Below are 25,418 nucleotides of genomic sequence, written 5' to 3'. Positions count from 1 at the left end.
ACATCTAGCTGGCAGATTATATGGATTTGAATGCAGGCCAGCGGTCCTTCGACTGGACCTCCTAAGTGACGGGGGGTCAGAGTTCACTGGGCAACTCTGGTTCTCTTGAACTGGTGGATCCACCTCTGCTTCCACCGGAGTTCCGATGCAAGGTTCCTTTGCGAGTGGTCTGCCTGGAGCGTCGCTGGCTAGCCAGAGGCCCTCCTCCTCAGGTTCGCTGTTGGTGGTCGCAGGGGATGTTCCTCTTCTCGTTTTAGGAGATTGCCACCTAGCAAGCACAGGTTTAAGCATGGTTCTATGGACGTGGCGTACCTCAGTTTGTCTCTCTTGCGGGGCCACAGCATATACCACCCCACCGGGCTCAGGGGGCTTGACTACCAGGAATACTTCTGGGGCCCATGCGTCCTGGATTTTTGATCTTCCTCGGTGGGAGTGGTCCCGTAGGTAAACATGCTGTCCAACCGGCAAGATTTCCTCCTGCGCTTGCCTGTCAGCTCTCCCTTTCCGTCGTTCAGCAGCCGCCCGCATGTGCTCCCTAGCACTCTCTGTAACCACCTGCATCCGTCGTTGGTGCTCCCTGATCCACTGGCTGGATTCCCCGGGGATTGGGTCCTTGAATTTACCCAACATGAAGTCCACGGGGAGCAGGGGCTCTCTGCCAAACATAAGGTGGTGAGGGGAATAGCCTGTTGACTGATGCGGAGTAGTATTGTAATTAAACAAGAGTTGGGAAAGGTATTGCGGCCAGTGGCGCTTCTGATCAGCCGAAAGGGTTCGAAGAAGATCATGCAAAGTCCGGTTAAAACGTTCGCACTGCCCGTTCCCCTGCGGGTGGTAGGGCGTAGTCCTGGTCTTTTTAATGCCATACAAATCACAAAGTTGATATATGATGGCATTCTCAAAACTGCGGCCTTGGTCTGAATGCAACCTCGCTGGGACTCCAAATTTGTAAAACCAGTGATTGACTAGAACACCAGCAACGGTGGCGGCACGCTGGTCCCGGGTAGGAACAACCTGGGTAAACTTTGAGAAAATGTCTGTCATCACTAGCACCTGTTCTCTGCCATCCTGAGCTGGTTCTAAAAACGAAAAATCAATTGCCAGGACTTCATTTGGGCTAGAGGCCAATAAATGACCCATTGGAGCGCGTACCCGTGGCACTGTGCTCTTGGCCAGACAGCATCGTTCACACTGCAGGCACCAGTCACGGATTGTTGACCGCATACCAGGCCAGTAACATCTCTGCCGTACCAGTTCAGTTGTGCGCTCAATACCCTGGTGACCGTGATGTGTATGCAACTGCTCCAAGACTTCTGCGCGAAGGCTCTCTGGCAACACCAGCTGTAGGACCTCCTCCCCTCCATCTGATCGTTGATAAGCCCGGTACAATAGTCCGTCTCGGGTGCGCAGCCGGTCCCACTGGCGTAGTAACTCTTTCAACGCAGGACCCTTGTCTTGTCGCTCGGTCAGGCTTGGCATCCGTTGCTGCTGAACATAGGGAAGCACAAAAGAGATAAGAGGATCTGCTTGCTGTATGATTACCAAGTCACCGGGAGTTCGTTCCGGCAAGGCAGAGATGGCGGATTGAACAGCCACCCTTTCTGGCCGTACTGCCTTGTCGATTTCCACTGGGATTAGTGTACCTGGACGAGATGAAACTGGGGGGTGTGTTAGAGGTAGCCTGGAGAGGGCATCTGCGTTCTGGTTGGTGCGGCCAGGGCGATACTTCACCACATAGTCAAAAACGGCCAGCTCTGCCACCCAGCGCTGCTCCGTAGCCCCCAGCTTGGCCGTTCCCAGATGACTGAGGGGATTATTGTCAGTCCACACTACACATTTGTTACTCAGCAGGTATTCACGGAATTTCTCTGACATCGCCCACTTCATGCCAAGAAACTCCAGTTTCATAGAGCTGTAGTTCTTTTCGGCTGGGAGTAGGCTGCGGCTGGCATATGCAATGGGACGGGTCTTGCCATCTTGTTCCTGGGACAGAACAGCTCCTAGGCCTTCATGGCTGGCATCCACTTCTAAAATAAAAGGAAGGTTAAAATTTGCATATGCTAGCACCGGAGAGGACACCAACCTGGCTTTAAGCTCTCCAAAGCTGGAGTCACACTGTGGGGTCCATGCATCATTCAGGGACACACCTCGACCTCTGCGGTTTTTCTTGCCAGCCAGTTGTGCTACAGCCCGGTGCAGGGGGGCCGCGAGCCTGGCAAAGCCTTCTACAAAACGCCTATAATAACTCGCAAACCCCAGAAACGAGCGGAGTTCGGCTACTGTGCTTGGGGTAGGCCATTTCTCCACAGCAGAAATTTTCTTTGGGTCCGTAGATACCCCAGCTGCCGACACGACATGTCCCAAGTACCCCACTTTGTTCTGGAAGAAACTACATTTGCCCAGTTTCACCTTGAGTGACTCTTTTTGGAGGCGACTGAGAACCAGCCTCAAGCGGTCAAGATGCTCCTCCACAGTGGATGAAAACACAATGATGTCATCTAAATATAGCAGCAGGGACTGGCAGTTCTGGTCCCCTAGCAGCCTCTCCATTAGCCGTTGAAAGGTACTAGGGGCATTGCAGAGACCAAATGGCATCCTCTGGAACTCAAACAGTCCAAATGGGGTGCAGAAGGCGGTCTTAGCTTTGTCTGCCTCAGTTACTGCCACTTGATGATAGCCGCTAGCTAAATCTAAGGTGGAAAACCATTTTGCGCCCGAGAGGGCATCTAAGGACTCTTCAATTCTAGGAAGTGGGAAAGCATCTTTCCTAGTTTTGTTGTTCAAGAGTCTATAGTCCACACATAGTCTTAAGCTGCCCTCTTTTTTTCGGACAAGCACGATCGGCGAAGCATAGGGGCTACAACTCTCCCGAATGACTTTGTTGTCCAACAATTGACGAATGTGTGCCCTAACTTCATCATAATCAGATGGGGGTATGCGCCTGTATCTCTGCCTGATTGGGGCATCGTCGTTTAGTGGAATGTCATGGGTAATTAAGGAGGTGCAGCCCAGGTCCAAATCAGATGACGCAAAGACCTTTTCATGTTCAAGCAAGAGGGAGAATACACGTTGCCGGTCGGTATCAGTTAGTGACGCGAGGTCTAGTGATGCAATCTGGCCCCTAACAGAGTCAGATAAAGCGGCCTGGGAATAGACTGTGGCCCCTATACTATGTGGCTGTGTGAATGAGATTCCATCTGGCATGCTAATAACATCTGCTCGGCTTAGTGTTGCTATCGGGTGATGAGGGTATAGTGCAGTCCCTCTTTGCCCTACATTGACAACCGGAATGTAAACTGTACCTTTCTCGACCGTGACCATTGCAGGTGAGACCAACAAGCCTTCAGGTAGGGGTTGGCCAATATCCACCGGTTCGATCAGGACTGTACCTGTAGACTGACTAAAGTGAGCAGAGCATGTGGCAGCAATCAATTTCATTGAGCCCCCAGGAATAATGACAGGACGCCTACCTCGCACTCGAGCCACACTGCTCGTAGGTGGCAAATCTGTGGTCTCAGTGTAGTGGCAATGATACAAGGCCTGCTGCAACGCTACAGATGCCTGCTGTACTTCAGGGAGGTCAAAGAGGTTAGGGCCATGCCCACTGAACAACACTTGATAACATTTTTTTATTATGTTCATTCCCAACACTCCTCTTACCTCACCTGTCCCTGGGGGGTCCTTAACAACCAGAATACCCCGGTTCGGTACAACCTGGCCAAATACAGTCACGTCCATCTCAATAAAGCCTACATAAGGGATGTCAAGGCCATTAGCTGCAGTCAGCTCCAGCCAGTTACAGGATTTAGGGGTGCCTTTAAAGTTCTGCCTAAAGAAACTCTCTGGCAAGGTGGTAACCATTGAGCCAGTGTCTAGGAGCAGCTTAGCAGTTACTCCCCCTAAGCTAACAGTTACCTCCGGACATGCTGCTATAAGGCGGTCAATTGGGCGATGTGGGCCTGGCCTTTGTATCTGTGAGCCGTTACCTTCCCCTTCTGATGTTTGGCTCCTTACACCAGAGGGTTGAAGTTTCCCGCCTCCTGAAGAGCAGAGGTAGCGGCCACATGCTGAGGCCGAGCCTGTGGAATGAACCGCTCATTATCACACTCCCGAGCAAAATGGCCGGGTTTTTGACAGCGAAGGCACAGTAAGGTGTTAGGTCGCCTGACTGGAGGTCGGGGGGCTGTCTGCAATGCCAACAACCCCTGGGTCAGTTGATTTAACTGTTCCTGTTGCTTTTCTAGAAGCTGTCGCAGCTCTGTGAACTCCGAGTTTGCCGTTAGGCTAGGTGGGCGGGCCCTGGAATAATGAACAGCGCTGAAGGATGGGACTGAAAAGCTCCTACCCCGTGGCTCATCTGGTCTACCCTCTCGTTCCCACCTCATGGCCTCAGCTCTAACCTCCAACAGCGTGCACTCAGGCTTCTCCCTCACTAACCTTTTTAGTTCCCTGCGCAGGTTAGGATCTAGGACGTGCTCAACAAACTGGTCGCGTAAGAGGATGTGGGAGTCTGCCATTTTCCTGGGAGCACAACGCTCGACTTTCTCCATAAGACAACATAAGGCATGCGAAAACTCATGCAGTGACTCTCCTTCCTGTTGCTTTCTGGAAAAAAAACATTCTTGCAAGGACACATAGGAACGTACGCAGCCATACAACTCCCGCAGAATAGACATAATTCTTTCTGGATCTTCCCTCTCTGTTCTTGTTCTGTACCTGATCTCATCTTTAGCCTCACCCTCCAAATGGTCAAATACAAAATATGCTTGATCTACAGTAGTCAGTCGTCTAGTCCTCAGTGTGGCCCTCATTTCTTCTATCCAGTCCTCTATGGGTATCCCAGAAGTCCCCCTGAAGAGCGGGCACTTGCGTTCTCTGGGAATATACAGCAGGCGTTCCATAGACTCCCCATTGCTGGAATGGACATTAGATAGGGGGGCTGGACAGTCATTGGAGCAACTCGGGGCAGCTGCTCCAGAGTTCATTTTGGAAGCGGCTAACAGCCGTTCATTTTCAGACTGGAGCTGCTGGACCAAGTCTCTGAGCTCTTGTTCCGTGGCCATGATTGTTGAGGGGTGAGGAAAGTACAGGAGACAGTAGGAGCCGTTGCCGTTGTGGAGGTCCAGCTGGCTTCCTCGATGACCAATGCAGTTTTTTTTTTTTATTTGGGTCTAATTGGACAAAAACAAAAAAAAATACAAAACATACAGAATAATCGCCCAAGTCAGTACAATCACTATTGCATCCCAGCCATCCTGCCAGCAACGCCAATTGTGACCGCGCGCGATCCTGAGAATGATGGTGGCATGCAACAAGTAATTGACTAGACACAAATTATACAATTTTGAGCAATTTATTTGGCGTAATGAGACTTAAAAAATCGGAACATATATATATATATATATATATTTATTTCATTGTATTGAATATAATCATTTAAAAATACCAATTATAATCTATGTGCTCCAATGCGAACCAGAAAGAGAGAAAGCCATACTCAGGGCTGGCCAGTAGCGGCCACAACAACGATGGAGGACTAAGGGGCTGGAATAGAGCACTCACTACGCTCCGTGCCACACATTCATACACACCAAATCAAGAAAAAGAGGCAAACTAAAACTGTACAAGTGGTGAAGGGAAGTGCAAAATACCACGGCATTCAAAAGGAGTGATGGCGCAGCAGTGAGCAACTCTATCACCAAATCCCCCCACCATGAGAAGCCACGCCCGGACCAGACCCTGAGCAGGAAAAGACACAATGAGCACAAGTACCCAATCACAGGGTTCAATATATTAAAATCAACTAAGCACCAAACAAACACAGTAAATAGTAAATAAGTAAATTAAGTAAAGAAACAACAAAAAACGAAATTAAATGCCAATTAGACCCAAATAAAAAAAACTGCAAGGCACTCAGCGCCTGTAAGGACAAGAAAAGAGTTAACACATGTAATAAATATTCCTTCTCTACTTGTAAACTGGCATTACCTAGTATGACTACAAGAGAGCGGCTACGTCATAGCAGACCGCCTCCTTTACACACGCAGCAGTCTGAGCCAGCGTCTAAAACACAAAAAGGAGAACTGAGAATTCACTAAAAAATGAGGAGCACAAACACACCTACCAGGCCTTCAGCAGTGAGAGGAATACCCGCCCCAGGGACCACGATTGGCGCAAGTGGCACAGGGATGTAGCGTCAGTACGGGTGTCTGCTGTGTGTTTATATACGAGTGCTAATGTAATGGAATGCGGAAGTCTACGTACCGGCTTGGGGGGGAATTCCCTCTACGGCGGCTCATTAGGGACAGACAACCCACCGGTTACACATGCGTTACCTACTCTTGCACACACACACACACCAAAAACCTGTTCACTTCAAAGCAATCAACTCAAGTAGAGGCGGAAAAAAACACGTGAGAATATTGTCTTGGCGTCGGGCGGTTGGTGAAATGGCCACATATGAGTTCAATTGCAGGGGTTTTTAAGCAAATTAAAGGGAACGTGTTATTGAATTTCTCAACAAAAAAAAATCAAGTGACGCCACCGAGGCAGAGATGCTTGCCCCCCCGCCTGGTTTAATCAAGACCAGATGGAAGGAGACAAAAAGCAATAAAACTAAAATGCCAATAGCTTTTTCTTTTTCTTCTTCGTCTTATTGTTCCTGAGACATTGCATCCCTGATCAAATGAAATACATCTGAAAGCTCCAGCATATTGTATCAAAATGATTCCGGTTCCCAATACATACAATTTCTTGATGAGTACCACTTCATTCTCCGAATGATTCATATTTAAAATGAGATCCAATATGAGATTGAGTACGATACTGAGGAGGGAGATGTTCACATATTACTCTGTTAGCAATACTCTGTTCTCTATGATTCAAGCATTAAATGAAGTTTTACACTGTAGAACTGTGGGACGTAATGTTTGTTACAAGTCCCTTGATTCTATTAAATAATTAATATTTTTGCAGCAGCAAAAGGTCGAGAACCGCTGAGACCATCCTCTGCTGCTGTAATTGCTGCTTGCACTAATCCCCCCCCCCCCCTTCCATCTTCTCCCCTCACCCCTTCTGGGGGATAGTGGGAGGCAAAACGCTCAGTCAGCCCGAATCCCCTTTTTGTGAAGTTAAATACCAATTTACACTCCTCCCCATTCCTTCTCTCAGCGCCCACACGTATAGACCCAACAGTATTCACGTCTCCACAACCCCCCCCCCCCCCCTCTCATTTCTCTGCAAAGGGATGATTTCTATTTAACCGTCTGTGTATTCCTGTGTGCTATTTTTGTACAACCTCTCTCTCTCTCTTCCTCTCTCTTTTATTATTGTCACTGTATTAAGCTATCACCTACACCTGAAAAAGAGAACGGTGACATGCCATAGGAGAAGAGATTGTTTTAAGGGAGTCAAAGCTCTTGTTTTCCTCTCCCATCAATTACCCCCGTGCATTTAAAAGAATGGGCTGTGGTACAGCAGAGGAGCACGGATTTAGAGAAATAGGTCTATTATTTGTGTCTTTGTGCTGCGTTGTACTCTTGATAGATGTTCTTGTAGAGGGACATGCCACGAGCCTCCTGCACCATTATGTGAATTGAACTGTCCCCATGATGTATATTCTTTCATCCACTCAAAGGACACCAAAGACGATCGTTGCGAAATTAGTTTAAAAGTGATAAACTAGGGCACGGCTACTTGGACTACAAGATGAGTCATCTAAGTAGTAAGAGTGGGGGCAGCGGGGGGGGGGGGGGTCTGCAGCGAGCCGACGTAAATAAGTGAGCTTTTTTCGGTTCCCGTCTTTTGGTTGAGTTGGCAACGACGGGGTTCATGAGGCGGAGAGATCCGGGATTCAGATAAAGAAGAGAAAGAGAGAAAAGGGCAGATTTTTTAGCCAATACCAAGAGCTGTTATTGTCCTTATTGACTTCTACTTGAGCAGCTGTCATGCTGGAGCACTGATGGTGTTGTTGGGGTTGGACTATAGGAGAGAGTGAGTGACTTTACAAGCCGGAAGGTGCTGGAAGGGAGATAGTGTTGTAATTCATGATGGAATGTTCTATTTGATCCGCTTGGATAAATTTGCTGCTTCTAACATTACTATTTTGGAAAATAATGTTCTCCCTAGGTACAAACAGTTATGTTCTTCAAGACCAAATGTGCCTAACATAGTAATTAATGTTAAACTCCACCACTTACACATATGGTGCACACCTAGAAGGTTGAGGTCAATGGTCGCAACAATACAAAAGTACCTGAACAGCAGAATTTATTAGCTAGTGCACAGTATTTCAGTATTTGCCATTGCAAAGTTAGAAGAATTCCTATACCAGAAATTACTACAGCTAGAATGTAGTTCATAAAGGTGTTAACTAGCATCTGCATGCACACAAAAATAATAACTTTTGACACACAGAGCTCATTCGGAGGCTAAAAGGTTTGAAAGTTGGTGCCACTCTGTGAAGCAATTGTTCCAGGGCCGAAATCGCATTGCTGCAAGATGTTCTTCTCAGCTTATTGGCCTTGCGTAATACTCTGCATCCCAAGGCCTCTAACTAATTAGCTGCTCGAGATGAGGAGAGAGTGGTGAAACATCTTGCGTCTGGCTGCCTGATACATGGCACATGAGCGTAGATCTCAGAATGCAATAAAAGCAGAAGGAGCTTCCCATGAATCATGATGACACTGCAGCACATCACCTGAATTCCCAGAAAGCACTGAACACAGATAAAAAAAAGAACTTGGGATCAATATATATATATATACATATATATATATGTCTGCAGAGTACGCTAAATGTGTCTGCAGAGTGCGCTAAATCATGTCACAGATGTGTCAGAGGCCTGTTCCTACTAAGTCTTTGTCATGTCATGCCGTGTCATCTAAGCTCAAACTTTGAAATGTGTGACCCGCAATTAAGCTGTTTAGGATACTGCGTGAGGGAATGCACTTTGTATATGGATGCTGAATATGGCGAGGATCCTGTATGACATTAAGCACAAAGTCAACATTTGCATATCAGGCTTAGTGCACCGAAAATATCAACTGCTTTAAGTTCCGGGAGTTCTGTTTTGGCAAAGCTTTGTGATTATGGAGGTACTTAAAAGAGAATGCTACTTAGTGTGAGCATGCACAGGCATAAATCAGTGCTGTAGTTTTGGGCGATTCATTCAGTGTGTTGAATATGATTAATTACATTTACAAAGCCTGAAACCCGGGATCCAAAACTGTAATCTGTAACAGAACTAAGCCATTGGCAATGAAGAGGGGACGGATTGTCTTAGTTTATAAAGTGCTTATCAGAGCCCATCAATCAAAGTGAGAATTTCATTATACTGTTGCTATTGTAAAGATAAATGCATTTTGTTATTAGGGTTGAAAGAAAGTCCCGAAGATACCCTGTAATAGTGAGTCATTTTTGGTGCTGTGCTGGTTGGGACCCCCACCTCACAGCAAGGAGGTCGTGGGTTCGAACCCGCTGGCCTTTATGCAAGAGATTACATGTTCTCACTGGGCCGGCGTGGGTTCTTGCCTCCTACTGCGTAAAGACATGCAGGTTGGATTAAAGGGTGACTCTAAAATCGCCTGTATGTGCGTGACCAGATTAGCAATATACATTATATAATACAATGGGATTACAGTAAAATGAAATATAGTGAATGTAACTTTCCTCTTTCAAAAATCAAATGAAGGTAAAAAAAATCAACGGGTCTGTGATGCATGAGATCATATGGTTTAAGAGTAAAATGTTCTGAGACATCACGTAGTCACGTAACAGAGTTTAGTCTTCTTGATGGGGGACGTGGGAGACACTTTTTTATTTATATATATATATGGTGAAAGAAAGTGTGTAGAGGGGAATGATCAGAGCTGAAATTCAAAATCGTTGGAGTCGATTCAATTGTTATATCACTGAAAAAGACATTCAGTCTGTGAGATATTGCTGAGAAAAGAAAGGCATATATTGCCTGCAAATCTCCTTCTGAGTGCTTGTCTGAACGTGTAATTCATTCGTCGGTCCATCTTTGATAGCTGATATATTTTCTCACTCACACACATCACAGCTCAACGGATCCGTTTGTTCATCTCTGTTCTTTTACATACAGCGTTTTCACAGCCTTGCTTTATATTTAGTGTGTGAGGGCACAATAGTCGGAGGAGTCTACATTCCACCCGCATGGCTTGACCTAATCGCCGAGGAGAACATTTGGATCAGGTGTAGGGAGCGACGCACGTGAGCCGACTTCCTCATCAGGGAGATGAACAAAGGTCAGGCCGGGAAACTGATCAGAAGGGAGCAGGCTGAGAGGCAGTGCAAGTTGGGAGGAAGTGCAGGCTGAGAGGAAGTGCAAGCTAGGAGGAAGTGCAGGCTGAGAGGCAGTGCAAGCTGGGAGGAAGTGCAGGCTGAGAGGAAGTGCAAGCTGAGAGGCAGTGCAAGCGGAGAGGAAGTGCAGGCTGAGAGGCAGCGCAGGCTGGGAGGAAATGCAGGCTGAGAGGCAGTGCAAGCTGGGAGGAAGTGCAGGCTGAGAGGAAGTGCAAGCTGGGAGGAAGTGCAAGCTGAGAGGCAGTGCAAGCTGGGAGGAAGTGCAAGCTGAGAAGCAGTGCAAGCTGGGAGGAAGTGCAAGATCGGAGGAAGTGCAAGATCGGAGGAAGTGCAAGCTGGGAGGAAGTGCAAGCTGAGAGGCAGTGCAAGCTGGGAGGAAGTGCAAGCTGAAAAGCAGTGCAAGCTGGGAGGAAGTGCAAGCTGGGAGGAAGTGCAAGCTGAGAGGAAGTGCAAACTGAGAGGCAGTGCAAGCTGAGAGGAAGTGCAGGCCGATACGTGCAGTGTTGGAGAGGGTAGAGCCCGGTAAGTTGGCTAATGGCCCAGTGAAAGCAGAATATATTTTCTGGTTTTGTGATCGAACTCGGCACTGAGCTTGGATTTGTGTTAAATAACATTTAAGCAAGTGGAACTGTCTCTGATTGCTCTGCTGTAATCTGCGCCTTCCAAGTGCTTCTGTTACATTAGTTTGAAATGGAGTTCATTTGTCCTTTTTAACGAAGCAAGAGGAGTGTAAAGTCCAGCCATTAGTGCCGCGACTGTTCAGTAAGAATGAATCTTCTCAACTTGCCAAAATAGAGTTAAAACAGAAAGTAATCAATAAAGGGATCTGGGAAACATGGGGAAAACGGAGAGAGGTGGGGTTTTTCTGAACTTTCCTCTTCAAATAATGGTAACGAAAACCCGGCAGATTCTCTCTACGAGTCATAAATCCTATAAACAGCCTTTGCTCTCAATAATTTGAGAGCCATTAGTGTGTCGGGGGAGAGGGGTAATCATCGCTCTCTGTCACATCCAACACAATGTTAACAACAAGGCAATCAAACTCTGCAGACTCCTGTCTGGTGTTTAATCATGCAGCTCTGTTCCCGCAGTCACTCACCATGACAATGCTGTGCCTTGTTCTTCTATTCTTTTCTTTTTCTCTTTTTTTTTTTTGTGCCGTGACATCATCTTGCCACCCGGCGCAGGAATAGCTGCAGTAGCCCGTGGAGGCAAAACGTGAAACAATGATAGCACAAAAGGCTAGTTAGTTCAGTGGTGAGTTAACGTTCCAGCCCCTCCGGTCATTAGCAAAGTCTTACTCAACAAACATTCAAAAACACACACACACACATGGTCACACGCACAGCGGCGTCATCCGCTGTCATCCCGGATTTTGTTGACCCCTGACAGGACAGGGGCTCAGTGAGACAGCCTGTCAGCAGCCGCGCGGCGTCTCCGGCTCGTCTCCCTCCACCGGATGGCCAGCATGTGCCTCGGGTCTCGCCCTGCCCATACACATCCGCCATGATTTACAGCCCCGCGTCAGCGGTCCTGAATTACCACGAATTTCACCCCCCCCCCGGTGGCTTTTCTGCAGTAACGTACAGCCACATTCGGATCAACTTCACCTCGCACCAGGTTCAGTAGTATTGATCTCTCCCGTCAAATACGGAACGATATCTGTATTCTTAAAATAACAATAGTAAAACCTCGACTTTTCCATTTTTAGTAGAAGGCTCATACAAGAATGATCTTTTTTTTGTCTCTGTGGTCTTTTGAGCTCTGCGGCTTTTAACAATAAAATAACACAATTCTGATGAATGATCGTCCCCGAAACGTTTTTATTGCTTTTTTTGTAATTACATCAGTTTGTAGTGAAACGCTCCTGCTGAGGATATGCGTGATCCTAATGAAAACACTTCAAACCATATTTTAATGCAAAACATATATATTTGAGGCTGCATAGTTGATTTTTCCTGTAACTGTTCATGAAATATAAACAGAAAGGAGCAGATTGACTTGATAGGGACGTAATAATAATGAGTAAAAGGGTCAAAACCGGAGTGTGCTTCTTGCTACTCAAGGAAAAGTTTATCATGAAAGACTCGCGACTCTTAACTGCTTCTGTATCACAAGATTTTAGCGGAAAAACACCCCAGAAAAACAGAACTTTCTTTATCACGCTGCAGAGATTGCGTGTGAACACTCTTGTGAACACGCGTGTGAACACTCCCTCATCTGCCGGCGGCGACAGATGGGGAGTTCCGGGCCGAGGTCAGTTCAAGGGCTCACGTTCTGATGAACGCTCGCACCGAGGCTCGGGTGCTTTTATTCCGCAGCTGCAGCCCTGATGGAAACAAACCGCACGCGAGGGCGTCGACTTTTAGCGTGCGACTTAAACAAAATGTACACACGTGTAAAAAAAGTTGTATCTGAAGTAATACAAATCAGGTTCGTAAATGAAAATGTTTTCAGGACTGTTTATCGGGAGCACTTCCTATTTGCTCCCCATTTGTAAATGTTGTAAAAACACAGCCGGACACTTAAACCAGGAAGGGAACTGGAAAGACTTTTCTATCCAGTGTAATCAGGAAGTCATTAACGGACTGATGCATTACGGAACCCAGCGGCTGGCCCGCTGATGCAGATACGGAGGGTCGATAGCACCTCCTCAAAGTGTCTTCCTGGCAAGTGCTGGGCTCCGTAAATGAAACCAGAGCAGAGACGTATCGGGAAGGAGGGTCTTTCGCCCGGGCCGACCCCCCCCCCCCCCCCCCCCCCTCTGCGGTGGCGTTCCCATTATCATTAGGAGTGCGAAGAAACATGAAGGAGGCGTCGTGCTGCTGACCCAGCTGAAATAAGTGTATTAACCGGCTGTTTCTCAGCTGTCAGGGGTCTCGGGTTTCCAGGCCTCTGCCAATGCAACGTTAATCAAAAAACAAAACAGTGGGCCGCGGGACCCCCGAGAGCAGCTTTTGATGTGTCTCTCCCGCGTACTCGTGGAAAACCCCAGGCGGCCCCGCGGTAATACTGCCGTGCACCTGCTACCTGCATCAGCAGAAAGCTCTCACGGTTATTGCGCTTGGTTTACTTAATGGCCCTTTCTACGGACCGGGGTGAAAAGAGAGCGCACGGAGGTGGGATGAATCCACAAACACACCTGCCCCCCCCTGTCCGGAACGACCACCACAGTGCACCGACTGCGTCGCCACTTCCGCCACTCCCGTCTCTCGTTAGCACGCGGATACCCAGATGTCGGCTGTTTTGTTAATAAACCCGCGCGGCATGTGTCACGCTCAAGAGGAAAATGATTGGCCAGCTGTTCAATCCCAACCCCCCCCCCCCCTCCCCCCTCCACCCCCCAGCTGCAGAAACTACTCGATGTGCCGTGGGTGCTTAGCGAACACGTGCGCGCGGCTGAGAGACAGCAGTCTCGCGCCCTAGCCGCGTTGTGAGCCCCAGCGAGAGGCCAGCGGAGGTTTCCGACACCTTGAACAGTCTCTTTTGTCAATCAATTAGCAGAACGACCCGCTGAGCCCGGGGGGGGTGGTGGGGGGCGACGGTAAACTGCCGATGAAGCCAGGAAATCTGACTGACGGGTACACGGCGAGGCGGCTCAAGAGGGAAAGGAACTATTTGGCAAGCATTGCTGCACAGTCGGGCCCGGGACATTAGCGTTCTGCATTTGTTCTCGCGCACGTGGGCATCCGTGCTCGCCGTGCATTTTCTGCGGGGCCGAGCGAGATGATCCGTGTGGTCGGGGTCGGGTCGAGCTGGGCTCAGCCAGCCAGCCATCCCAGAGAGGGCTCATCATCATCATCAGCTGGACGCTAGTGTTCATGGCCCGGCTAACTACTGGCAGGAGTCGAGGGTTTCTTTGAGAGTGTGTGTGTGTGTGTGTGTGTGTGTGTGTGTGTGTGTGTGTGTGTGTGTGTCTGTGTGTGTGTGCTCCAGTTCTCCGGAGTTCTATAAATGAAACCGAGAGTTTCACTTGAGTGTAGCATACATCCTGCTATGATTTTGGTTACATACCATTACATAATGATCATGCCCATGACTGGGTGGGTGTCTGGGTGTTGCCGTGGTGACAACACATGTGGTTTGAGCAAACAGATACGTAAAATAATACTGACTTAATTAATGCTTTCTAATATCAGTTCAGATAAGATGGATTTGGGTTACTCAAGACTATACACCTTTATAATAAAATTGTTATAATAAAGTTAATTCCATCCCATATAGACGCTTCGTACCCCTCATGTTTTGTTACATGACCTTAATGTTTCTGTTTTCCTGTTCCTCTCTGCAGGAGAATACGTGGTGCTGACCGTCTACTTTGACCTAAGCAGGAGAATGGGCTACTTTACCATTCAGACCTACATCCCGTGCACCTTGATCGTCGTCCTCTCCTGGGTCTCATTCTGGATCAACAAGGATGCGGTACCTGCAAGGACATCGCTAGGTAAATTTAAAAAGACACCTTTAAATGAATGCTGCTGCAAGATTGGTCCCAACTGCTGTACATCAATCAATCCAAAATCATCAGAAAAAAATAATAGTTTTTCATTTTTTCAGTTATTATTTCAGCCTCCTAATCCCTCTCCTCTATAACTGCTCATGGAGACACGACGGTGTCTTTGCTGTGGTACATTTGTATAATCACTACACTTGGCCCAAACACACATATGCTTCAGATGTACCAGAGAGCTTCATTAGCGAGCCTGGCCTTAATTACTCTGCTGTGAAACACATCAAAAACCCTGTGGTGGTCACACACCACCTCAAACGGAAAAGCAATCTGCATAAACTTCCTCTTTCCTGCCTTTCCGTCCGTCCCTTTTTTGTCTTAACACCGCCATCCTCTCTCCTCCTCTTTTTCCCTCTAAGGCAGGGCAGCTGCTTAGAAATCTGGTTCGTCTTGATTAGAAAAATCTATCCTGACCCATATGTTTTCATACATGCCCTAATGAGGCATTAATTATACACTACAGCGGGGAGGCTGCAGAGATGCAGCCTCAGCACAATGTGGATGCAGGTGGCCTCCCAAACTTGTGAGTGAGGAGACACGCGATGAAAAAAGAGAGGACGAGAGTGAGAATTTTAAGGAAATCTATCAGCTCTTCCACTTGCCCTTGGCGACCATTGGACATCTTTTAGAAGTTCACTCATGATGGAGTCGCATACAAATTACCTCGTCAGCTTTCCCGTCGGCCCCCTTGAGGCCCGGAAGCCTGACCCCGAGTCAGTGGGACGGGATGATTAGTGAGCATAATGCAATGTGAAACAATCCCTGCAGGAAGAAAACCTCCTTCTACCTCACTAGCATTGCTACTTTGCCCGTGATTAATCCGTCTAAAAATAGGTTGTTTTCATTTCCCCCTGCTTATGCAGCTCCAGACATGATTTGCGGTCTAAAGAACAACACCTTCTAATTCCCTGCCAAAATTGTACCAAAAGTCAAGCATTTTAATTTCCGTTGAAAGATGATGCAGGAAGCACAGGAAGCCAGGTGGTTGGGAGGCGGATTAAATGCAGATGACATAATCCCTAATCCTTCAATGGCATCCAGAAATATATCAATTGACTTGCGATACCGCCATGTTAATCTTGACTTAAAATGCCGCCTTTCCCGTCGGCAACGACTTCAAACAAAGTCAGCCCCTATGCACAAGCTATTTGTTTGTTGGTGTAAGAGGGTCGTCATCGCGCTGCTTGTAATAATAGTGTATCAGGCATTTCCTCGTCATGAGTCATCTCCCCCCCCGCCTCCGCCCATAGTGAATCACTGTGAGATGAATCGGAGCAGAGGAAGGGTCAGAGGGTTACCAGATGGTGGATAAAGGAGTGGAAATGTCAGTGTGATGGTCAATGGCTGCTAAACCACTAACCAGTGAATGGAGCAACGGGACAGTAAGACAGCTGCTGCCTCCGTCCTCATTAAAACTCACACTAATCACCTTTCATACACATGTGGAAATGTAGTATGTTATTGTAGATCAAAATAAATATAAATGTAATGCGCTGGAAAAAAAACACCTTTGCATTCTGTACATTTATTAAAAAGCTCCACTTCTGCCTCACTTCACCTTTTTTTTAAAGGACAATACACTTTTTGGTTTTACTACAATCTTGTCAACTCTTGTTTTTTTTCACCTGAATTACATTTCTGATTAAACTTGCAAAGCCTGCAGATCGCGTGGGTCTCAATGCATTAAAACGTTGTGTTGCCTTTGTAAATGTGTGAGAAAATAGTCCAGCAATTTTTTTGCATAAGATAAGAACTCCGAGCGTAAAAGTGACATAAACCGTTGTGGCGTTTGCAAAAGAAGTACAGTACAACTGAACACACACATTCCTCTTTTCTTTTATTCATATCTCGTTTTCTGCCTCCTCTGATCTCGTCACCAGGCATCACCACTGTGCTCACCATGACCACGCTGAGTACCATTGCCAGGAAATCCCTTCCCAAAGTTTCCTACGTGACCGCCATGGATCTGTTTGTGTCAGTCTGCTTCATCTTCGTCTTCGCCGCACTCATAGAGTACGGCACGCTGCACTACTTTGTCAGCAACAGGAAGCCGAGCGCCAAAAAGGACAAGAAGAAGAAAAACCCGGTGAGCATCCCTTTTGTGTTTTTAGGACATTTTCTTGAGGTTATGCAACATATCCCAGTGGTTCCAGTATTTCGTTTTGATTCAGCTGAGATGTTAAGTTCTCCTGCAACACAGTGTCACACTTACGGGGATAGTTAAGCTAAACACTGCTCACCCAAGGGAGCCCGCCACACAAATGACTCAATGAGCAAGCCGACGCAAAGACGCACGCGGGTCACATGACAGGAGACAATCGGGAGTCGTGAGATCGTGAGCCTTTAATCCCTCAGGGGATCATGGCCCGCTTGGTTTCAAGGGCCAGGTTTTCTCCACACATATGTAGCCCAGAACATTTCCTCTGTACAGCGAGGGTAGTAACGCACGGTCACTGGCGCCCGGAAGGTGAACGCGTGGAAATAAGCTCTTACCGGACCAATTAAAAAACCCCGAAGGGCCTCTGCTTGAAGGAACGTGCGTTTCACTGAGATCCATCGCCGTAGCATTGCTTCTCTGATGATCGGGTGGGTGGGATTAGACTGGAAAGGTGTTGAATGTTAAACCTCTGCAACCGAGTGTTCTGTGCAGCGCCCAAGTGGTACTTTGGGGTAAACTAAGGCTTCTACGGGTGAATGACTTTAACGAGGTGGAAAGTGTCGGGCCAGAGGGGCTCCGGCGCTGCAACACTCGCCAACGTACCGGAAGGAGAAAACAAGGCTTGGACTGCAATCCACGTGAATCACAAACTGTATGAAGAATTGAAAGAATGGGATAAAACGGGGGGAAATCTAAATAATGAACTTAAAGTGTATCTTGTAAGCTGTGTACACATATCCCACCATGCGTCTCCCTCTCTGTCTGTGTGTCTCTCTCTACCGTTCCAGTTCTTCTCTTTCCATTTTGACTTGTAGTGAAGAGTTAAAGAGATTGTAAATTTCACACATTATCACGTGTCTACTTTTCTTTTTATTGATGTCTTTTTGTTCTCTGTTTCCATGTGTTTGTTTGTGTCTGTTATTCTCTTTCAATTCCACATATTCTTTGTTTCCCGTCTGGACAAAAGCTCCTGCGGCTCTTTTCCTCAAAGGTATATTGCCTGTGTCTGACTGCATGTGTCTGCTGCATTCTGGCTCTTTGAGCCCCCTCCCTACCCCCCCCCTCCCCCCAGCACCTCACTGCCTTTCAGTCTGCTCTGCAGCAGATATGCCTCTCTTTCCTGCATCAGTTGATAATCAGAGATAACAGTGGTGCACAGTGCGGAGGCAGCCAGCCACACCTGCTCACTGAACTTTTCAAACTAAAATAAGCATCCCACACATCCCGTGCCCAGAGGAACATACGAGTCCAGCGTGGACTCACCCTGGCTCCCTCTGTGCTGTGTCACTCTTTGTTTGTTGTTGTAACCATGGTGAACTAGCAGTTGCTGCAGCCGCTTCCTGTTTCCCTCCCTTCTCCTGCCAGTTAATCTACCTGTGTGCTTATGTGTGTGTGTGTGTGTGGGGGGGGGGCTTCTCAACCTGACGCTTCCTACAGAGTCAGCAGAGCCTTAACAGACTGAAAACAGACAACCCCCCGCATGGTTAAGTCTATTTAGAAGATCAACGCGTGCCTTCAAACACACATAAAGCATCCGGGGCGGGTGGGAGCTAGCAACGATCTCCATTTAATCTCACACACAGGATAGTCTTCTTCTCCACATCAATGATTGATCGGTGAGGGGTCATTATAGAAACAGCTCAATCAGATCCATCTAAATAAACGGATGAAGAATCAACTTTTATTCTAACTGAATATTCAATTTAAGCCAGATGACAAATGGATCATCCAGGAATGATCGTGAGATGTTCTACATTTGGTCTTCTCTGAGAGGTTGTCTACATTCAGCCAGTTAAAGTTGCCGGCGCCACTGTGTTGTTCCTCTGTCGTTGCTTTGGATTTACTATTTGTTCAAGCCGACACGGCTCAGCCCACTTTGACCCCCGTCAGGAGGCAGGAGGCTGTTACAGCAAAACCGCTGTTACAAACAATCCCTTCTGACAACTGAGTCACAACCTGTTCTGCTTATCGCTCCATTACCGCAACATGCTGTCCACTTAATAAGGACAAAAATGGCTAAATCTACTCGTTATTTTGTCTGTGCTTATAAAGTACACCAGTTCAAAGGGGACATGGTTCATGCTCTAGTCTGGGGAAGATCCTACATTGCAGGGAATGAATTGTCTTTTGTTTTTTGTATTTTAAACCTCTTAAGATATTTTCAAACTACAACTGCCATGTATTTTTTTTTGTCAAACATGGCAATTGTAGGAGGCTAAAAAGTTAATGAGTATTTCATGTTTTGGGATCTATGAGGAAAAATTTTAAAAAGAATTGCATATATATAGGCTCAAAAACGTGGGAGTACTTGCATAAGGATTATTGTCCCTTTCTACAGCTTCCGGCATTAGTTTTAAAGGGAAGTGGTGATGTTGAGTTTCTCAGACGTTGAACTTTGCGCAAAGCACTGTGTCATTTTTAAATGATGAGCTTCACACTCCAGTTTATCAGCAAGGTCAAGCAACCTCTGCTGAACGTGGTGGAAGGAGGGAGGGGGGGGGGGGGGGGGGGGTGGAGTGTTCAATCTGCCAAACTCCCAGAATCCCAGTTTGTGCAAAGGTGGCACAGCATTTCAAGATGAAAGCAGCCGGTTTGAATACTAATTGTCTCCTTTTAGAACAACAGGGCCGCAGACTCACTGATGTCCTATTTTTAGGAATCTTTACAAATAAAAGGCATCTGCCCCCCACAAGATGTTTGTTTCAACCCGTTTAGTGACAGAAAGAGTGGGCTGGTGCAGTATTGAGCGGTGTACCACACATCTGCCAACACGTGCTCCTCCCTGAGCTTAAGGTATCATGAGCCAGTTACGAGCAATCCTAGTAATGCACTTTCAGAAAAGAACTCTTACTCAAGTCACGAGGAATTCACAACATTTTAAAGAAGTTCTTGGATCATGTAACTCACAGTCGTTCTATATTCTGAACACTCAATCAGCGTTAAACAACTGTTTGTATGTGAATATGCAGCAATATGTCCAACTGGGCTCCAAGAAGGAAGGTGCGCTGCTGCTCGTGCCGAATTCCGGGTTGACTCTCTGCTCTCAACACATAGCAGCGCGGCTGCACGTGCCTTTTAGTGCATGTCAGTGCATGTGAGCGTTTGCCGCTTCTACGTTCTGCTGTCTATGGCAATTCTACGGGATGACGGTCGCTCTGTCGCCATGGCTGCGCGCTCCCCGTCAGGTTAAAACACCTTGAGCTCCCTCAGCGATGTAATTTTCCACATAGCTGTAAACCGATGTGGACTCCCGCACTAACGCCATCACGGCTGCTTCGGCCGGCCGGCCGGCCTAAAGGTGTCATTTTCATCGTGGTTCGACTGCGACGACTGGCCCTGCACCGCTATGAGCCTTTCTAATTACAACAACAGGTTCAAGTAATGGCGTTTCTGACGTTCCATTGGCAAATTGAGGGTGCAAATTACATTTTGCTGACCTAATGACGAAAGTTAAATGAGGTGCTGGGCCATGGCAGCTCAAAGCAGGTCCCCCCCCCGTCCCCCCCCCCGTCCCGAACCACTCCGGGCTCCGGTGGCTAACTGTGTCTTTTCCATCCGTCCTCTTTAAAAAGCAGACACCCACGGTGGACATCCGCCCGCGCTCGGCCACGGCCATTCAGATGAACAACGCCACGCACATGCAGGAGCGGGACGAGGAGTACGGCTACGAGTGCCTGGACGGGAAGGACTGCACCAGCTTCTTCTGCTGCTTCGAGGACTGCCGCTCCGGAGCGTGGCGGCACGGCAGGTTGCACATCCGCGTCGCCAAGATAGACTCGTACGCGCGCATCTTCTTCCCCACTGCGTTCGGCCTCTTCAACCTGGTGTACTGGGTCTCCTATCTGTATCTCTAGGCCTTGTTGGGGTTTCCAGCCTTATCGTACAGCTCGTAACATTCTACATATGCTCCGTGCCGGCAAGTGACAATGAGAAAGAGGGGACCCACTGAAAATGACCACTGATTTGATTTCACGATTTTTTTCCTTTAATTCCTTAGTTTTAATCTCTTGACATTTTTGCTTTTTTATTTGAGGGTTTTAACAGACATTGCAAATGTTGTAGCATTACATTTTAACTGGTAGGAGGAGGTTGGTAGATGTGTTGTGAAATCATTGATTATGTAAGTAATTAAGTGAAAAAGAAATGGTGTTTTTGTTTTTCTGGTATTGTGATATGATTTTGGACTTTAACTTGGAATTCCCTCTCTTTCTTCAAAGGGGTTCTTCTACAAAGCGCTTTATTTTAGGACAAATACATCCCTTTCATTGAAAACAATTGATAGGAATCCTAATTCAGATCACATCAAATGCAAAAAAATGACATTATTTATGTCTTATCATTCCTTTTTACTTTTATTTTTCACTTAAAATACTAAACCACAGAATCTGAAGCACTTTAATAGAGCTATGTTTGACTGCGATGCTAATTTAAGTAATTCATTTAATTCTTGGCACAATTAAACATTGCATTTTTCGTGTGTGGTCAGAGACGAAGAGGTTAATGCTATCCATGGGACATGCTCAACTGTACAGACACTGTATATATTTTACTATTAAATAGTGGTTTACATTTATTGCATGCACCTTTCAGGCCAAAATTCAACATCTTTTATGGTCTTCTGTTGTTGGCTATGAAAAAATAAAAAAAAATGACCACTGTTGATTAACATTTAAGATTTAATGAAACTATTTTCTAGGAAAATTGGAAAAAACGAAACGATAAAAATGTGCCCGGTTTATCCTTTTAGTTTGGGAATCATCTTTGCATACAGGTAGGAGGATGAGTACAGAATCAACGGCTTTAATTATTTTCCTCACAGCTCACAGTATAGACAGCACTGACCTCTCATGCTCCCCTCCATTAGCTGTTTAAAAGTGTGCGTTTACATAATGACACACGTCTGTTGTGTTTTGATTATGTAATCTTTTACGAGAGAAACTGTGCTCAAAGTATTGTTTTCTTTAACACGCACCTTGTTGTTTGCCCTTTTACGTCATCCGAGTGAAAGCTGCAACGGTGTAACCGTCACTTTAATGTGAATGCTAATACACTTTTGGTGTGTTTTGCGACCCCCCGCATTGGTACATGATTTATTTTTATGTGTCATTCTTCTGAGTTGAGCAACAGAACAAAATACCTGAATAATATGAATGATATCAAATGAACGTCAGTACAAAAATGATCATCTTTTGGTGAGAAGAGGTGTGTTAACTCTGTTATCAAGCCCGTCATGTCCTATTTCTGTTAAGAGAAATTATGACAAAGTATGGAGATTGATTCACTGGTTAGACAGAATTTTATTATTTTTTAATATGTTTGCGTCATTTTTCCTATGAAATTAGCTTGAGTTTCATAACGTGAACAGAGCGTCTTACACAGTGAGGGCATTTGAATTGTAAATGTGTATAATAATATGTAACTCACACAAATTAAAACCACTTACAACCACTTACAGGTTACAATTTGGATAGACCCCGGCATATAACAAATGAAGACAGTGCTTCAGTATAATTCATAAACTCAAAAGCTGTGGGTGTATATCACATTGTTTATGTAAATAAATTATGAACGGAGGAAAACACTTTTCCAGCCCTTGGGATTTTGTAAAAGGGTATATATTTTGTAATTTCAGCATTGTTACAGTATATCATCATATAGTATATTAGATTGATTCTACTATGCTGGCCTGACCATGTAGAAAACTTTGGGTTATTGGGGTATTTATTTATTTATTCATGATGCTATTTATTTATTTCATTTGAGGAAACGTATTCCATGTTCCTACAGCCCATGAAAAGAAACACAGAATGCTGTCATTTCATATCAAAGATGCATTTTTGTTTGATGTGTCGATGGAGCTTGAGCTTATTTATCTTGTGTTTTCTATGTTGTGGTTGATGTACACTACTCTCACAAAGGCCTGTCTCACTGTTATAACTGTTGAATTAGTGAGTTGCAGCATTTCTTTTTTTCGCAGCTTCTGGGGAGGAGACTATTTTCAGATTGGGGAAGAAAAAAAACAGAAAAAGTCCCAGGCCACCAGAAAAAGAACATTTGCTTGTCTAAGTGACTGTTGATGATATCCACCTCCACAAGGGTTTTCTTTGGACTTGGTATTTGAGATCTTTAATAAAGCATCAGTGATGATATTCACATACTCATTTACCAGGTTATCTCATATTTGCTGAAGTTCTTTACCCTTTTTCCTATTTGTGGCCCGTTTGTGTTCCAAAGCTGCCACTCAGTAATCCTCAGTGTGCACCTCCTCCACCTCGGGCATCTTTTGGGACGTAAGTGTGTCACTAGCAACGGAGAATGGTCATCATCAGTATCCTGTAGATAGAAACTGTACAAGAGTGATTACATCTTATAAAGTGCCAAACTGACACAAATGCAATAGAGAATATCAAGCTAGAATATCATTTGTTATCTACTTTTACTGCCTTGAAGAAAAATAAAAAAAAAACATTTGCTTAAAGTGCGCGTTTCCTTAAAGGAAATGCTACAAAGCAAAGGTTGACCACACCATATTTCCTCAGACATTTATTTGTATGTTTTTTGTTGCTTATTGATTTGTTACTGATATAAAAGCATCAGGACAATAGTTTGAATGTGGACCAGACCAGTGAAAAACGAGTCATCGTTCCGAGGCTAACATGAAGTACACTTCAGGCTTAACAACCGTGTGCTAAAAAAAAAGCTATTTCATTATTTCCATGATGGTAAAAGCTTGTTTATACATTTGTCTGCACTGTACTGTAATTGCAGATTATTTAAAGGCCTATCGGAGGTACGATTTATTCAGTGGTGTGCATGTTGGATGTGTTTTCACAATTGGGACTAATTCAAGCACTGTTTCATCTAATCTCAGTCCTCTGCCTGCATCGACATGGACTTTTATTACACAGTACTCATTTTTTTGACGAGAGTGATTCCATTTATTCTGGGACCCACAAATGAGACATATTATGTAAACCGCACATGTAGATATTTTCTATTGTTATGTATATTGTCAACAGGTGAAAACAAAATAATACGCACTGGAATTATTGAGCTCAAAAGTACCCAAAAACAAACTCAATTCTATATGCTCCTCCTCCATACATTATGTTAGCGGTTTGTCATCTATGTATGTTGAGCATTGTTAAAAATAAATAAAAAGGGGGCACTCATCAATTCTGTTAGGATTTGCATTATATTCTATATATGTACTGAAAAAATCCTTTTCATAAGGGAATGGCACATAGCTGTGGAATTTTACAATAAAATGGTTGCAGTTATCACTGGCATCATCATTATTATGTTCTACCATATGTTTACTAATATAAGTACGTGTGCTTGTATGATTTCTGTGCTATGTTACATTTCTTACATGCTTAGCATAGCTGGTTGTGATGCAAGATTTCAACTAATGATGGAAAAATAAATATGCCAGACATTAATTCAAATTAACGATGAAGCATCTGCTAACACGTCAATATCTTCAACTGGTATTGATGTCATTATGTGTGTGTGTGTGTGTGTGTGTACCTGTCCACAGCTATCTCACACGCCGCTGCAGCAAACCACATCATTTTTTGGCTTCCAGGCGTTTCTGCGTGTTCAAGGACCTCTGGTGGTTGCCATGACTCACCCTTTTTTTCCTTTGCACTGCTGTGCATAACAGCTAATGTTCGCCTTGGAGAACCCTCACCTCTCTGTTTGTCTGAACCCTGAAGGCTGAAACCTGTAGCTAGATACCAGTTTGATGAATTTTGGATCGGGTCAGATTAAATGAATGTACAGCTTTATTGCCTCCATACACTGCTGCTTGTTTTCCACTTTGAATGAAGTGTGTTTAGAGTCTCCTTACCGCACATTGGTGTTTAAACAGTTAGGGCCGGCCAAATATGAGTCGTATTCATTCAATCACACAACACAGAAGTGGTCTTTGAAGACGCCACCTGGCAGATATCGGCACTCTCGCGACTCCCCCTTCCGAGTAGTAAATTGGTTTGACCGGCAATTCGGGAGTTCAGGCTACCGAGGGAGGCTGACCACATCACACTCTGAAGAGTCTGACAATGAAAAAGACCGCTTGATGTTAATAGAAGAAGATAATTATAGCCTCTTTGAAGGAATAAAAAGATAGAAATCAAATGTTTCCTATTGAAAGAAACTATAATTTTAAGAGGTGCATAATTTTATAATCAGCATAACATAATAGCACAGAGTAAAGTACAGTATTCACTGTCTTTCTAAAGGCCAAAAAAATCCTCACTACAGTCAATGCACCAGTGAATTACTTCATTTCATTGTGGAAGTTAAAACATGATACGTGCACAAAGCAATGCCCTGGCATGGATTTTAGAATTTACAACACTAGGTTAACAGAGAAGTTGTAATTCAAGTAGACCGCAGAAAACACCTTTCTCTTCTGTAGCAATG

At 45.5% G+C, this 25,418-nt stretch overlaps 1 protein-coding gene across 4 annotated transcripts in view; it reads left to right on the top strand.

The window, feature by feature from the left end:
* Window positions 1–24,271, top strand: part of gabrg2 (gamma-aminobutyric acid type A receptor subunit gamma2) — a 44,861-nt gene extending 20,590 nt beyond the window's left edge. The window contains exons 7-10 of one of the 4 annotated variants that reach the window (XM_037467476.2): window positions 14,615–14,767; window positions 16,714–16,919; window positions 17,959–17,982; window positions 20,567–24,271. In XM_037467476.2, coding sequence (XP_037323373.1) covers window positions 14,615–14,767; window positions 16,714–16,919; window positions 17,959–17,982; window positions 20,567–20,845 — 662 coding nt within the window. In that variant the 3' untranslated portion in view covers window positions 20,846–24,271. Of the gene's footprint in view, window positions 1–14,614; window positions 14,768–16,713; window positions 16,920–17,958; window positions 17,983–20,563 lie in introns of all 4 variants that reach the window. The other 3 variants (XM_037467475.2, XM_037467478.2, XM_037467477.2) reach the window with 3 other exon arrangements.
* The last annotated feature ends 1,147 nt before the right edge of the window (window positions 24,272–25,418 follow it).

The sequence above is a fragment of the Pungitius pungitius genome, chromosome 16, assembly GCF_949316345.1.
Source record: "Pungitius pungitius chromosome 16, fPunPun2.1, whole genome shotgun sequence".
In the NCBI taxonomy this organism is placed as follows: domain Eukaryota; kingdom Metazoa; phylum Chordata; class Actinopteri; order Perciformes; family Gasterosteidae; genus Pungitius; species Pungitius pungitius.
This window is presented reverse-complemented; position numbering and strand designations above follow the sequence as displayed.